Below are 15,225 nucleotides of genomic sequence, written 5' to 3'. Positions count from 1 at the left end.
ATTTGGGAGCTTTCATCTTGGGCACGTTTAGTTTGCCTCCAGACCCATGAATATCAACATCAGGGCCTTGACCTTCCACATGGGGGCCGGTGATGGTGCCCTTGATTTTGGGAGCAGAGATGTCCACCCCAATGCTCCCCTGTGGCTTGGTACCTTTCAGGCCTAGGTCTCCCTCAAATGATGGCCCAGTAATTTGGGGGCCCTTCAGCTTCCCCTGAAGCCCCTGAGCCGTGCCACAGGGAGCACCGACTTCCAGCTGAGGGGCCTGGCTGTTCCCACCGATGGTCATGCCTGGCTTGCTGCCCTTGTGCCCCACAGAGAATGCAGGTGCAGAAACACTCAACCCTGCCTCTGGGGCCTGGGGCTGGGGCCCTGTTGAGACACCAAATTTTGGCATCTTCACGGTGGGGATTTTAATTTTCCCATTATTGTCACTCTCAAGAGATGGGCCCTGAACCTCTACGGCCCCACCACCAAGAGAAGACGAAATGTCCACTCCTGGACCGTGGGCCCCCGCTTTGCCACCCACGTCCAAGCCCTTGGCACTGACACTGATGTCCGGGCTTCCCACCTTTATCCCAGGCACGGTGACCTGCAGCTTCGAGTGGCCAGCACCGTGGAGCTCTGGTCCCGAAGTGGCAATGGAGCCTGCTCGAATGTCCACAGCAGAGCCTCTGGCCGGAGACACTGCCCCCGAGCCCGAGGGCAGTCTGATCACTGTCTCCCCGGACTGGGTCTCCACATCCACAGTGGAGATTTCGGTCAGCTCATGCCGTGGAATCTTGATCTTGAACTCAGGGCTGCTGATGTCGAAGTCCTTGGCTCCTTCCCGGCCCGTCACATCCACAGTGTAGGCCGTGACCCGTCTAGTCACCGTGATGGTACGGCTCTGGGTCTCCCCAGGGTCCCCTTCCACGCCATCCTCCGACTTCAGCCGGGGCTTGATCTTCGTGGCATAGATGCGCTGGTACTCCTCATCATCCCCGCTCTGCAGAGAGACATGCCCGGCAGAGGTTGCAACAGAGTCTGCCTGAGTTACCGACGCCCGGCCGCAGCCCAGCCTTTTCCCAAAGAAGCCGGGACCGAAACGGGGGTCCACGGAGCCTCCTGGGGCAGAGCACAGAGGGCTGACGGCCACATCACAGGAGGAACACAAATTATGTGGGGAAGCTCCGGTAAGCAAAAGCCATGGGCGACGAGGGTGTAGACCAGGGGTCCTCAAACTACGGCCCGCGGGCCACATGCGGCCCGCCGAGGACATGTATCCAGCCCTCCGGGTGCCGCTGCCTGTCCTGCTTAGCAGCCGATGCGTCCCGGGCCCACAGTGCACATAGGAATTTGTTCATAGTTTGTTTTTTTTTAAACTATAGTCCGGCCCTCCCACGGTCTGAGGGACAGGGAACTGGCCCCGTTTAAAAAGTTTGAGGACTGCCGAAACCGGTTTGGCTCAGTGGATAGAGCGTCGGCCTGCGGACCGAAGGGTCCTGGGTTCGATTCCGGTCAAGGGCATGTACCTTGGTTGCGGGCACATCCCCAGTGGGAGGTGTGCAGGAGGCAGCTGATCGATGTTTCTCTCTCATCGATGTTTCTAGCTCTCTATCCCTCTCCCTTCCTCTCTCTGTAAAATATCAATAAAATATATTTAAAAATATATATATATATTAAAAAGTTTGAGGACCCCTGGTGTAGACGATTGGACTGCCCGGTCCGGGAGAAGGATGTACAATCAGTTCTAGACTCAAATCGGCCAGTCAAGTACCCAGGACGCCTCTGGGCGACCAGTTCTGCACTGACTTGACCCTAAGGCTCTCAACTCTCAACTCCTTGGTGTGTTTGTTTAAGCAGGAGGGGGACCCTCCCAAGGATCCCCGAAAGCTGGGTTGAGAGTGGCCGTGCTTGGGCAAACTCCCCCTGTGAGCACCCATTCCGTCACATAAACAGGTCGTCAGGAGGAGCAGGGAATCGTCCCTCACGCACTTTGCAGCCCAGCTTCTGACTCACAGGTGAGTCCAGGCCTCTGGAGGTAGAAAAAGGTTCTGTGAGCGCTGGCCAGGGCAGCTCAGTGGTTGGAGCATCATCCCGGGCACCGAGAGGTCGCCAGTTGGATTCCTGGTCAGGCTGCCCGGGTTGCAGCTCAATCCCAGTAGGAGGCGTGCAGGAGGCAGCCGACGGATGTTTCTCTCTCTCTCCATCCCCCTTCCTCTCTGTCTAAAATCAATAAAAAACGTATTTAAAAAAGAAAAGAAAAGAAAAACGTTGTGTGAGACAGAACTGGGCACCTGTGAAGTCATTTCCAAGATTCTGGCAAAGCGTCTGGGACCCAGCCGCAGGAGTGGGTGCCCACGCTGTGGCACTCTGAAGCGACTGACGCTTAGGGGCCGCGTCAGCCACATGCCACACGTGGAACAACCAGGCTGACTCAACAGAGAGCGCAGAGGGGTGATCTCAGGAGAAGGACTGGCACGAGAGGCCCCGCAGGCAGGCCGAAGCCTCGGGAAGGGGAAGGGGGACCGGCAGGCGGCGCGGCGGGAGCTCAGGGCGCGGACGGGCCAGCGAGGCACTCACCAGAACCACTTCAGAGGTGCGGGAGCTGAAGACTTCCTGCGTCCAGGTCTGGCCCGGCTCGGGGGAGCGGTCCCCCTTACGGTGCAGCTTCAGACCCACCGTGTGGTGCCCCATGGTACTCAGCAGCTGCGTCACCTCGCCCGACTGCAGGTTGTCGAAGTAGATGGTGGCACCCACAATCTGGTCCCCTGAGCCGGGAGGAACAAGAAGCGGGTCTCAGGAAAGCAACACACACACATTTCATGCATGTTCATGCAAGGCAGGTGTGGCAGTACCCACTGCACAGGTGAGAAAGCTGAGGCTTAGACCGTCAACTGACTGGCCCCCAGTGGCAAGAGCTCGTGAGTGGTGGAGGTGACCTGAGGACGGTGTCTCCGCCCCGCCTCACAGGACCTCCTCCCCCAAGGACGGGGAGCGAGTGACGGACGCAGGGTGGGCAAGAGAAGGTAGGGCTGCCAAAACCGGTTTGGCTCAGTGGATAGAGCGTCGGCCTGCGGACTGAAGGGTCCCGGGTTCGATTCCGGTCAAGGGCATGTACCTTGGTGGCGGGCACATCCCCAATAGGGGGTGTGCAGGAGGCAGCTGATCGATGTTTCTCTCTCATCGATGTTTCTAACTCTCTATCCCTCTTCCTTCCTCTCTGTAGAGTATCAATAAAATATATTTTTTTAAAAAAAGAGAAGGTAGGGCTTGGGTACTGGCCATCCTGCTGGCTCTGGGACCAGGCCCTCCACAGCCACGTGCCCACTTCTCCTTGCCCCGTCCCCCTCCCTCCACCACCCATGCCCACCCCAACCAGCCCCCAGCCCACACCCCGAGGGGACTCACCCTCCTTGACCACCCCCGTGCGGGCCGCAGGGGAGTTCTGCACGACCTCCTGCACGAAGACGCCGTCGTCCCTCTGGGCGATGGTCAGCCCGTGGGAGCCGCTGCCCTGCCAGTTGGGCAGCAGCAGCTCCCGCGTTGTCTCCTCCTCCTTCTCCATCTGGGACGAGGGAAGGGAATGAGCTCGAGACCGTGGGGCGCAGGCGCGGCGATGAGGGGTGAGGAGGCCGGGGTCGTGGGTGGGTGAGCTCCTGGGGCCAGAAGCACCGTCTGCCAAGTGCCCTCTGCGGCGGAGACGCTCAAGGAGCAGCAGAGAAGACGGACAGCGGGTGCCACCAGCCCCGCCTCCCGGTGCCACCCGGGGTCTCCTCCGTCCCCACCCCACCGCCACCTCCTCAACACCCTCCCTCCTGCTGACCTTTTGCAGGACTCGTTCAGCAGCGAAGGCCTTGCCAGGAGCCCGCCCCTCCTTCCGGTCCTCTCCTCGGTCCTCTCCTCAGTCTCTCGCGGAGTCTCGGTCACACAGCCTAGGGGGAAGTTCACAATGAGGCCTGCACGCAACCGCTGGCTCGAACCCCGGCCAGCGCCAGGCGACGGCTGGATGTTCTGTGGCCCAGGCTGGACCCTCGCTGCTGCCGTCCGTCCGTTCCCTTCAGACGTGCCTCAGCCTGGAAGCCCGGAGGGGGGCTCGGAGGAGGCCAGCCTCAGAGTCGGAGGCCGGCTCTGCATCCTCCCAGCTGGGCGGCCTGGCCAAGCCACTGCGCTTCTCTGGCCCTCCCCTTCCCGATCCCTGAGCCCAGGTGATAAAGGACGGACGGAAGGAGAGCGTGCGTGCGCACAGGAGCCGCAGGACAGACACAGCTTCAGGAGGGAGACGCCACCGGCCCCAAGTGGCAGATGGGAAGACGGACAGTCACAGGCCGGTTGCCCAGGTCCACAGTAAGGAAGCAAGTCTGCCTGGGCTCGGACCCAAATCTGTACCTCCTTCCCTGGCACCCTGTCCCCTGGTACCCTGTCCCCCCGGAACCCTGTCCCCCCGGAACCCTGTCCCCCCAGGCACCCTGTCCCCCGTCCCCCCCCCCCCGGCACCCTGTCCTCCCTGCCCTCCCGGCACCCTGTTCCCTGTCCCCCCGGCACCCTGTCCCCCGGGCACCCTGCCCCCCCGTCCCCCCGGCACCCCCGTCCCCCGGGCACCCCCGTCCCCCCGGCACCCTGCCCCCCGTCCCCCGGGCACCCTGTCCCCCGGGCACCCTGCCCCCCTGTCCCCGCCAGCACCCTGCCCCCCCCGGCACCCTGCCCCCCCCGGCACCCTGTCCCCCCCGGCACCCTGCCCCCCCGGCACCCTGTCCTCCCCGGCACCCTGTCCCCCCCCCGGCACCCTGCCCCCCCCGGCACCCTGCCCCCCCCCGGCACCCTGCCCCCCCCCGGCACCCTGCCCCCCCCCCCGGCACCCTGCCCCCCCCCGGCACCCTGTCCTCCCCCCGGCACCCTGCCCCCCCCCGGCACCCTGTCCTCCCCGGCACCCTGTCCCCCAGCACCCTGTCCCCCCAGCACCCTGTCCCCAGGCACCCTGTCCCCCCAGGGCTGCAGCTCTAACCGGCGAGACTCCTCAGAGCAGACACTCCTGCGGCCTCCGCACCGGTAGCACCAGCAGGCCTGGGAGCAGGGTGGGGGGGACAGTGACTCTGGGTCGCCCTGTCCAACTCGGTCCTCAGGACCAGGGACCCTCGCCCTCGCCGGCTGGGAGCCGAGCCCCGTCCCAGGCCCTCACCCTCACCGGCTGGGAGCCGAGCCCCGTCCCAGGCCCTCACCCTCACCGGCTGGGAGCCGAGCCCCGTCCCAGGCCCTCACCCTCACCGGCTGGGAGCCGAGCCCCGTCCCAGGCCCTCACCCTCACCGGCTGGGAGCCGAGCCCCGTCCCAGGCCCTCGCCCTCACCGGCTGGGAGCCGAGCCCCGTCCCAGGCAGCCGCTGGACAAAGGAAGCCCAGCCCCGGGCACTGGCCCGGCCCCCGAGGCTGGAGTCCAGCTGAGCGGCCTCGGGACCGGGTGAGTCAGGCCCGTCTGCTGCCCACGCCGGGCGGAGCCAGGCCCCAGGTGCTGGCACCCGGAGCACCGACGCCCTGCGGCCCAGGAGGAGCTGGCGGCAGCGGAGGTGCCCTGAGAAGTGCCCTGGACACGGCCACAGCCTACAGGCACCCACACAAAACGGTGGCGTCCGCGTCACGGCAGCAGGACCATGAAACTGGGGGGCACTGTAAGCCCTGGAGCACCTCGCCCGGCACCCCGCCCCACAGCTGTGCACACGCAGAGGTGAGTCAGCCCAGGTGAAGGTGTGCCTGCTGCCCAGACGACAGGCGCAGTGGACAGAGCGTCCCCGCGGACTGAAGGGTCCCGGGTTCGATTCCGGTCAAGGGCACACGCCCAGGTTGCAGGCTGGATCCCCGGCCCGGTCAGGGCCCGTGCGGGAGACAGCCAATAGATGTGTCTCTCTCACATCGATGTTTCTCTCTCTCCCCCTCCCTTCCACTCTCTCCAAAAATCCCTGGAAAAAACATCCTCGGCTGAGGATGAACAAAAATAAAAGGTCAGGGTGCGCATGCCGGTCGCCTCCTGCACGCCCCATGGTGACTGTCACCCCACTTCACTCCTGATCCTCTAACATTTACTGAATGCACTCCACGCGCCAGATATGGAGGTTTAGAAGACTCAGTTCCAGTCCCGGATATAAATTATGAGCCAGGTGCTCTGGGTGTGCCCAGTTCAGAATGTTCCAGAAGGCTTGGGAGATTTGGGGGGAGGAGGGGGGAATGAAACATAAATAGGGTCTTGAAGGCGTAGTTTGCCTCTGAGAAACGGGATTATTTGTGGGCATTCACGGGCTCTCAGCAGTTCCAGTGTCGGGCAGATCACAACCTGGGGGAGGGACATCGTCATGGACCCCAAGTGCCCCCACCGCCTGAACTCACACCTGCGGTTTGTGGCTAGGAGCAGAGCCGTGCAGGGGCGGCCTGTCAGCACCGGTGTGAGTGGGGACAACACCCCCTCCCTGCGGGCAGAGGAGCCAGGAAGTCACGCAGACCCTTCCCATCGTGAAACAGCAGAGCCGGAGCCTCGACGGTGCCCACCCCCTCCCCCCTCACAATCCCCCAACCCGCGTCCAGCACTAAGAAGCCAGCCCTGGACGGACAAGCACCAGGCAGGGTGGTGGGGAGCTGACCGCCTGCCGGCCTGAGGGCCTCAGATCCCTGCAGCACCGACCGCCTGGCACCCCGACTTCCTCCTTGAGCGGGGCCCCATCTCTCAGCCTCGCATCCTGGTGCTGAGCCAGCAGCAGGTGAGGGGGGAGAGCCAGCTCACCCCCGCCCACATCTCACCCCACCCTCCCTGCTTCCCCGATGAGTCACTGCAGCCACAACAGCTCCAAACATGCTAAGGGTCACACCTAAACGCCAATCGGCGAGGTGCTTCCGGGGCCAGACCCCCGCAGCCAGAGGGGCTGGGGCTCCAATGGACGCGGGCAGTGGGCTTCCCTGCCAGCAGCTCAGACGGAGCCCCAAGCCGGTCGGGGCCCTGGCAGCACAGCCGGGAGGCTCGCGAGGGACTGGGCCACGCCTGGACCCGGCGGCGGACGAGGAGGGGAAAGGCCACCCCGGGGAGAGAAGGGTCCGCCGGCCGTGAGAACGGGAGGCCTCCGGTTGGCCTTGGCAGAGCACCCGCGGGCCTGCCAGCCAGGTGGAGCTGCCAACCACCCTGCTGCTCTGGCTCGGCCGCCTCCTGGCACAGCCGGGAAGGGCTCCCCCACCACCTGATGCGGGGCCATGCAGACGGCGGGGCAGGGGGGTGCTGGCAGGGGATCGGAGGCCCCGTGGCCAGGGCCTGTTCTCTGCATGAGGGCCCCAGCCCTCCTCTCCCCGACCCCTGGAGCCTGTACCAAGGGCAGCTGGCCCTTTCTCCTCCCACACAAGTCAAGGGGAGCCGGGCCACCCCACGCAGGCCTGTGGCGCCACGGGGAATTCTGTACGTTCAGCCAAGTTCACAGCCTTTGGAGCTACGGTGGCCACATGGGGTTCTTACATTCAAATGAACTGGAATTCAGTGTAAACGTAGTTCACTGGCCCTGGCCGGGTGGGGCGGCTCAGGCGGTTGGAGCTCTGGCTGTGCACCAAAGGGTTTCGGGTTCAATTCCCGTTCAGGGCACTTCCGTAGGCTGTAGGTTCGATCCCCGGTTGGGGTGCGTAGGGGAAGCAACTGATCCACGTTTCTATCTGTCTCGATTCCTCTCTCTAAAAATCCAATAAAAGCATATCCTTGGGCCAAAACTGGTTTGGCTCAGTGGATAGAGCGTCGGCCTGTGGACTGAAAGGTCCCAGGTTAGATTCCGGTCAGGGGCATGTACCTTGGTTGCGGGCACATCCCCAGTGGGAGGTGTGCAGGAGGCAGCTGATCGATGTTTCTCTCTCATCGATGTTTCTAACTCTCTCTCCGTCTCCCTTCCTCTCTGTAAAAAAAATCAATAAAATATATATCTTTTTTAAAAGAAAACATATCCTCGGGAGAGGATTTAAAAAAAAATCCACAAACATATCCTCAGGTAAGGATTTAAAAAACTAAAAAAAAAAATTTGCTGGGCCCTAACCGGTTTGGCTCAGTGGATAGAGCGTCGGCCTGCAGGACTGAAGGGTCCCAGGTTCGATTCCGGTCAAGAGCATGTACCTTGGTTGCGGGCACATCCCCAGTAGGGGTTGTGCAGGAGGCAGCTGATCAATGTTTCTCTCTCATCGATGTTTCTAACTCTCTATCCCCCTCCCTTCCTCTCTGTAAAAATCAATAAAATATATTTTTTAAAAAAAATTTGTTGGGTCAATGTGGCCCAGTGGTTGAGCGTTGACCCATGAACTAGAAGGTGGAGGTCACGGTTTGATTCCTATTCAGGGCACATGCCCGGGTTGCAGGCTCGATCCCCGGTAGGGGGAGTGCACAGGAGGCAGCCGATCAATGATTCTCTCTCATCACTGATGTTCTATCTCTTGATTTCAGAGAGGAAGGGAAAAAGAGAATCATTGATCGGCCGCCTCCTGCACATCTCCCACTGGGGATGGAGCCCACAACCTGGGCATCAAACCATGGTGCCCCGACCGAGAATCAAACCACGACCTCCTGGTTCATAGGCTGACCCTCAACCATTGCGCCACGCCGGCTGGGCAATAAAAATATTTTTTTTAATTTAGTTCATTGGTTGCATTAGCCACATTTCAAGAGCTTACCAGCCACAATGGGCACAGTCAGAGAGCATTTCCACCTGCAAACAGGTGCCAGCGGGCCTGCTATGCCCCCACGGGGAAGTGAGGGCCAGAGGTGAGCATGGGGAGCACTGGGGCCCTCGCCCAGGGCCCACTAGCTGCCCGTGCCCCCCTCCACCTGACACCAGCTCACGGTGTCCTAGTGATGGGCAGCAGGGCTGGAGTGGGACCTGGAAGGCAGAGGGCTGCTAGCAGGGCAGGGAAAGAGGGAGATGGTGAGGCCACTCCGCTAAGGCTGAGAGGACACACGTCTGAGACTTGGGGACAGAGTGTAATTCCAGCCAGAGGCGGCGGGGAGAGCGAGGCGTCCATTCAGGCCTGCCGGGCACCTGGAGCTGGGGCCGCACCTGGACGGGCCCAGGAAGAAGGCTCCTGGCCCTGGGCAGGGGTTTCCGCCAGGTGTGAGCCCCAGAGGCGCATCCTCTCCCCTGTCCCCCTAGACCCCCCCCCCCGGGAACAGAGCCGCTTCTTCCCGAAAACCAATGGGAAGACAGCCGGGAGGGGCCCGCAGGCGGCTGGGCCGCCAGAAACGGGGTTGGGGCTGGCACGTGTCCGGATGACAGGGACGGATACACACCCCCGAGAGACAGGCCCTGGGCCTCCAGGCCTCCGTGCCCCAAACCTGAGGACCGCATACAGGCCAGAGAAGCACACGACCGCCATCACCCAGCGCCCGCTGCACTGGAGGTGACATCCGAGGGCGAGAGCCGGCCCGCCCACCACGAAGAGGACGTAACAGCAATGCAGCTCCCTCCCGGCCCGGGGAGCCCACCACCACACACGCAGGCCGGGGAGGAGCAGGCCCCGTGCCCAGAACAAGACGACTCACCGCCAGAGGTAGAGGGGCCGCCGGAGGGAAAGCCCCAGCACGAATCGCAGGACCAAGGGTCGGCTATTCGGCTATTCGCAGAGAGACAGGCCCGGGGGGCCACCTCCGCTCGAGGCCGCTCCCCAGGCACCACTGGACACCCGGCAGGCGGGCAAGCTCTGCGCCGGTTCCACGCCCGGGGTCTCGTTCCATCCCCAAATAACTCTACGTGATTAAAAATTAACGTCCTTATTTTAGAGACGCAGCAACAGGCCCCGGAGGGAGATGACTTGGCCGAGCACGAGACAGGGTGGAAACGCACACGCTGCCGCCTCGGACTCGGAGGCCAGCCGTCTTCACCCAGCTCGGGGGACGAAGGCCACACGCACACACGCACACGCACACACACACACACAGGACACGCAGCCACAGAGGACGATGCGCAGGGGAGACACACACACACACACACACACACACACACACACACACACACAGGACGCGCAGCCCCAGAGGACGATGCGCAGGGGAGACACACACACACAGAGAGACCTGCACTGGAGGTGGGGAGGGTGAGAACCAGGGGACACGCCCACAGGAAGACGGGCCTCGTCCTGGTCCAGCTTGGGGACAGCAAACCCTGAGTGCGCAGCGTCCCCGGCGTCCCCGAACCCGGGATCTGAGGGGGGTTCTTTTGATTACGAGTCTCAGCGAGGCTGCCCAACACCCAGCTCACCTGTACACTCTCCGGGGCCCCAGCAGGTCAAGGCCAAGAGAACCTTCCCTCCTGGGGCGTGGCCAGCACAGGACCCACAGAGGCAGGCAGTGGAGGGCGAGGCAAATGTCCCCACCCCCTGAGAAATGGGAACTGCCCTGGCAGGCAGACCCGCGTTCCCAGGGGAACAGGCAGGGACCCTGGTGATTCCGGGAGGTACACCCAGGGGGCACTTTCAACTTGAATGAGGTGTGTGTCGGGGGGACGGAATTACACATTCACCAGTGACACGCTCAGAGAAGACACACGAGGATGCATGCACACCCCAGCACGTGGACATGCTCTCAGCCCGTTCCCTGTTCTCTTTTTTAATAACTCAATTTTATTTATTTTTTAAAATATGTTTTTGGGTGGTTTTTTAAATACATTTTTATTTATTTCAGAGGAAGGGAGAGGGAGAAAGAAACATCCATCAGCTGCCTCCTGCACCTCCTACTGAGGATCGAGCCTGGCCTGTGCCCTGACCTGGAATCCAACCGGTGACTTCACAGTCCATGGGACGATATTCACCAACTGAGCCGCACCAGCCAGGGCCCCATCCCGCATTCTGAACAGCCCAGAGCAGGCCCAGAGCCCCTGCCTTCACCCATCACAGCAACGCCTGTCAGAGCAGGCCCAGGCACCTCCACCTGGTCACTCTGCCCAGGGTCTCCGCCTCCCTCCCCCCCACCCCACCACCACCCCCGCCCCCCATGTGCACCAGCCTATCTTCTCCCTGCTGCCTGGGCCACAGCCCAGCAGGAGGAAGCTTTGCCAGCCTCATCCCTCCCTCCGGCCTCTCCAACTCCCACCCCACTCTGGTTTTCTGCACCTTGACTGCCAGGGTGTCCCCTCCTACCCCAGCCCCACTGCTGCCTCCGCTCAGCTCTAGGCCTTCCCCCACCCCCTCCCCTGGCCACTTCCCCAGTGAATTCCCAGTTCTCACTTCCAGTGGAGGGAGCTTCCCTCTCTCTCCCCTGACCAAGAGGGACTCCCCCCCCTCCCCCCCCCACCCCACACACCGCTGTGACAGCACTGCCTTCTCCAGCAAGTCCCACACCTGGCCCCGAGCCAGCGAAGGGTGGGCCTCCATCACAGCTTGGGAGCTGCCCCCGGCCCTCCCGGCACCCGGACCGTAGCCCCCCACCGATGCCCAGCTCGCCACCCAGCGGTCGGGCCAAGCCACTGCAGCGCATTTGGCTGCCAAAGAGCCGCCCCCAGCCCAGCGGGGACGTGAAGCCGAGCTCAGCTCCAGGCACTTCCCCTTCCCCTGGAACCTCCGCTCAGGCCCCCGGGGACCTGGCAGGATGCCCCTCCCTGACCCAGCGCAGCACTCGCTCAGCCTCACTCCCAGGTCCGTCCCCGCCGCCCTCCGGCGGGCTCCGGACACAAACTCCAGGGTCCGGAATCTGTCCCGGACGGAGAAAGTCACTTCCGTCCTCACCGACAGCCGCCAGGGCAGAGTCACCACGGTCCCGGCCCCACAAGCCACAGACACACCCATTGATGACACACCCAGGCCCGCCGACAGAGGGACACCTCTCACAGGTAACAGCGCACACCTCACGCTGGGACATGGCACACACAGGGACCAAGGCCACCGTGGAGCCTGGAGCCCTGGCCCCGGACCCCCACGGCCCACAGGCCCCTGATGGGAACCACGGCCGGCCCGAAGGACTCACCAAAGCACACACTCCTGCTGAGCCCAGCGGTGGCCCCCCACCCGGCCCCACACCCCCCTGCACGCCGACATGGAGGTCACTGCGCTTGCCCCCGGCCAGCCGGTGGTTGGAGCCGAGGGCAATGGCAGCTCTATGTGAAGCCATGGGGAACAAAGAGCAGAGGCTGGACACTGGCTGCGGTGACTTTCTGTCCCTCTCCAGCCGCCACCTCCCTTCCACGTGGCCCAGCTCCTGGGAGAGAAACTTGGGGGTGGCCGGGGAGGGGAGCCAGCTCTCCCAGTCTGGCCCTTTGTCTGTCCCCAGGCGGTTCCCAAGTTCTGAGGAAGGTGGTGACCACACCCCAAGCCCCACACACTCCTCCACCCCCACAGCTTTGCCTCAACCCCTCAAACCAGCTCCTCAGGCTCCACGGCGCGCTCTGCCAGGCCCAGGCAGCCAGTTCCACGCCGAGCCAGAGAATCCGGCCTGGCACTCCACCCGGGGCCTCCCTGAGCCCCAGGTGACCCCGGGGACCCCCAGCGCATTCCCTGCCCTTGACCGGGCTGGCCTCCTCCCTCACAGGCCTCCCCCCACCCGGGCTCTGAACCTCACACCCTGAACGCGTCCAGGTGGCCCAAACCCTCAGCTCTGTGGGGGCAGCTCTTCAAGGGGCTGGACCCCCGGATCACAGCAGTGGGGCTCCGCCTGGGCAGCGCGGACTGAGCTCCGGTGACTAACCTGGCTGCCTGGCGGCTGGTTCTCCGACTAACGTCCCCGGGCAGAGCCTCTAGGTCAGGGCTCCGACCTCCACCTCCAGCAGCCTGACCCTGCGTCCTCCGCCCGCCCAGCCCTCGGGGTCCCCGGTCCTCTCCCGCCCGCCCTCACCCCACAGCGCCCAGCCCCCAGCAAGGAGGTAACCCCTAGCCGGGGCTCCCTCTACTCCCCACCCTGCACACACACCTCCCACGGCGGCCCAGCCCCTCATCCCTGTGCCGGGAGAGGGACACTTCCCCATTCAGCTTCGGAAAGGAAGTGAGGGCCACACCCTGCCCCGGGTTTCCCCGATGGCGGGCAGAGAGGAGAGGGGCCTGAAAGCAGAATCTACTCCCCCAATTTGGACCCAGCATCCGTGTGGAGGCCCTAAAATATCTTCCGAGGCACCTTCAAGCCCTTCCTCTTGCCCCCCCCCCCAACACACACACACACTCCCTTGCCTTCACCTATCCCCACAAACCCCAAAGGCGGCACTGCATCCCGCAAAATCAGCGCGGCCCTGTCCGGGCTGGGCTGTCGGGGACATGTGACCCCTGCAACAGGAGCCGGGTTCTAATTCAGGAAACTTTCCAAGTCAACTACCGGGTGCCCCACGCTGTGCTGGGGACATCGGTAAATAGCTTTCCCCCCAAAACTCCAGGTCATTCTCTAAGGACCCCGCTGCCATGGGAGGGTCCGCCCTGCCTTTCCACAGCCCCAGTCCACAGCAGGGCACTCAGCCCCCGCTGCTGGCTCCCGGGCACCTCACCACCACCTCGCGGCCACACCCAAGGCTCGCGCACACACGACTCACAATTCTCTGTGGTCACAGCAAGCGGAGGCGCCGGAGCCCTCACCCACCGGGGGTTCCGGCCCAGTTAGAGCTGTGAGATGCCCTGTCTGCCCACTGCGCTCCCCTCCCACGCAAGGGGCACTGCCAGCCCCGCTCAGACCGACGCGTCCCTCCCAGCCAGGGCCGCCTGGGGCTGCGCCCCCACGTCCCCCTGCCCTGGAACCGCAGGGGCGCCCAGCCCTGAGGGCAGGGCAGGCCGGGCCCTCGCGCTCGGCGCCTCTCCCCGCATGGGAAGCCTTACATAACCCAGCTCGTACACACCCTCAGCACCCTCCGCTGCAGCTCCCGGGGCCCGGCCGGGCCCCTCCCGGAGCGCGCCGCTGTGTGCAGGGCTGCAGAGAGCGCAGCGCGGCCCCCCTCCTGCGCCGAGCCCGGCCCCAGCCCCTGCTCCCCCCTTCGCCCCTCACCACTCCTCCCGAGCTCTGGTTTGAATTAGTAACCGGCTCCAACCACCACATTCCTCAGGCTGCTGGCGCCCATCCAGGCGCTGGGCGGGGGCCGTCCCGCCCGGACGGGTTCGGGAGTGGGTTGGGGGAGAGAGCACCGCCTCCGGAGGGGAAGGGGCGGTCCCAAGGGCTGAGCCACAGCGCAGTCCCCCTCCCCGCCCACCCCGGGCAGGAATCTCCCTAATTATGTCCCCACCCCCACTCCCACCCGACCCGCTGGGAGGCGCGCTGCAAACTTCCAGGCTCCGCGGCCCTAGGCGAAGCAGGAGTTTTCGGGAGAAGGGAACCCGGAGGGGCAACCCTAGGGTGGGGCAGCTGGCGGGGGTTTGGGGCCGCCAGGAGCAGGAGACCGAGAGGCGGGAGTACACGACTGGGTGGGGCCGGGAGGACGCGGGACTCGAAGTTCTCGGCGGAGGTGTGGGCACCGGGGAGGGACAGCGGGGGGTCGCGCGGCGCTGGGGCGCCCACCTCGGGAACTTCCCCCGTCCACGCGGAATAGGACTGGAGCGGAGCGGCGCGCCGAGCCACCGCCCCAGGGAGAGGGCGGGAGGGAGACGGGCCGCCAGGCCGGGACGCGGTGCAGCTCAGCGGGGCCACCAGTCTACCCTCCGGAGCCACGCGGACCGGAGCGAAGCTTCGGAGCGACTTTCCAACTTTGCCCAACTTGCACCCCAACTCCGGAGCCAGAGTCCGGCTCCCAGGGCGCGACGCGTCGCCTCCCCGCGCGGCCCTGGCGCTGCCTCGCTCGTTCCAAACTGTGCGAATCCTCACCGTGGCACCCCCAAAGCGCCTCGCCCAAGCCTGGCCCCCGCCTCCCCTCGCCGGCTCCGTGTCAGTGCCCCCCCGCCCCCCGGCCGCGGTGCGCCGGCCCTACCTGCGCGCTCAGCACCGGAGCCCAGCCATGGGCGCGCGGCCCGCGGTCTCGGTGCTGCGGCTGCGGCGGCGGCGTCGAGCCCCGGTCGGGGCGGGTCCGGCAGGCGGGAGGTGCAGTCCCCGCGGCGGAGCTGCTCCGAGTGGCCGGGCCCCCGTGCGAGGAGGCGGCTCTTGTAACTCCGGCGAACGGGCGGGTCTGCCCAGGGCTGCGGGGAGGGCGGGGCCGGGCGGGGCCCGAGTGGGGTTGGGACGAGCGAGCGGAGGGACCGGGAGGGGGCTGCTGGCGGGGTGGGGGAGTAGAGGGGAGAGACTGGGGGATCAGGGGCGCGCGTGTCCGAGGTGCTGCCCCACCCACCCTGCCCCCGGGCCTGGCCGGGGCCTGGACTTCC

General features: G+C 64.6%; 1 protein-coding gene across 2 annotated transcripts in view; it reads right to left on the bottom strand.

Moving 5' to 3' along the window:
- Positions 1-14,982, bottom strand: part of AHNAK (AHNAK nucleoprotein) — a 31,228-nt gene extending 16,246 nt beyond the window's left edge. The window contains exons 1-5 of one of the 2 annotated variants that reach the window (XM_080643099.1): positions 14,838-14,982; positions 3,809-3,917; positions 3,394-3,550; positions 2,566-2,753; positions 572-988 (exon numbers count right to left, since the gene is read on the bottom strand). In XM_080643099.1, the coding sequence (XP_080499225.1) occupies positions 572-988; positions 2,566-2,753; positions 3,394-3,550 (762 nt within the window). In that variant the 5' untranslated portion in view covers positions 3,809-3,917; positions 14,838-14,982. Of the gene's footprint in view, positions 1-571; positions 989-2,565; positions 2,754-3,393; positions 3,551-3,808; positions 3,918-13,478; positions 13,498-14,837 lie in introns of those variants that run through there. The other variant, XM_080643100.1, reaches the window with a different exon arrangement.
- Positions 14,983-15,225: the final 243 nt, after the last annotated feature.

Source organism: Plecotus auritus (assembly GCF_963455305.1).
Source record: "Plecotus auritus genome assembly, chromosome: 9".
Classification (NCBI taxonomy): domain Eukaryota; kingdom Metazoa; phylum Chordata; class Mammalia; order Chiroptera; family Vespertilionidae; genus Plecotus; species Plecotus auritus.
Note: the sequence above shows the minus strand (reverse complement) of the source record. Positions and strands in the feature narration are given on the sequence as shown.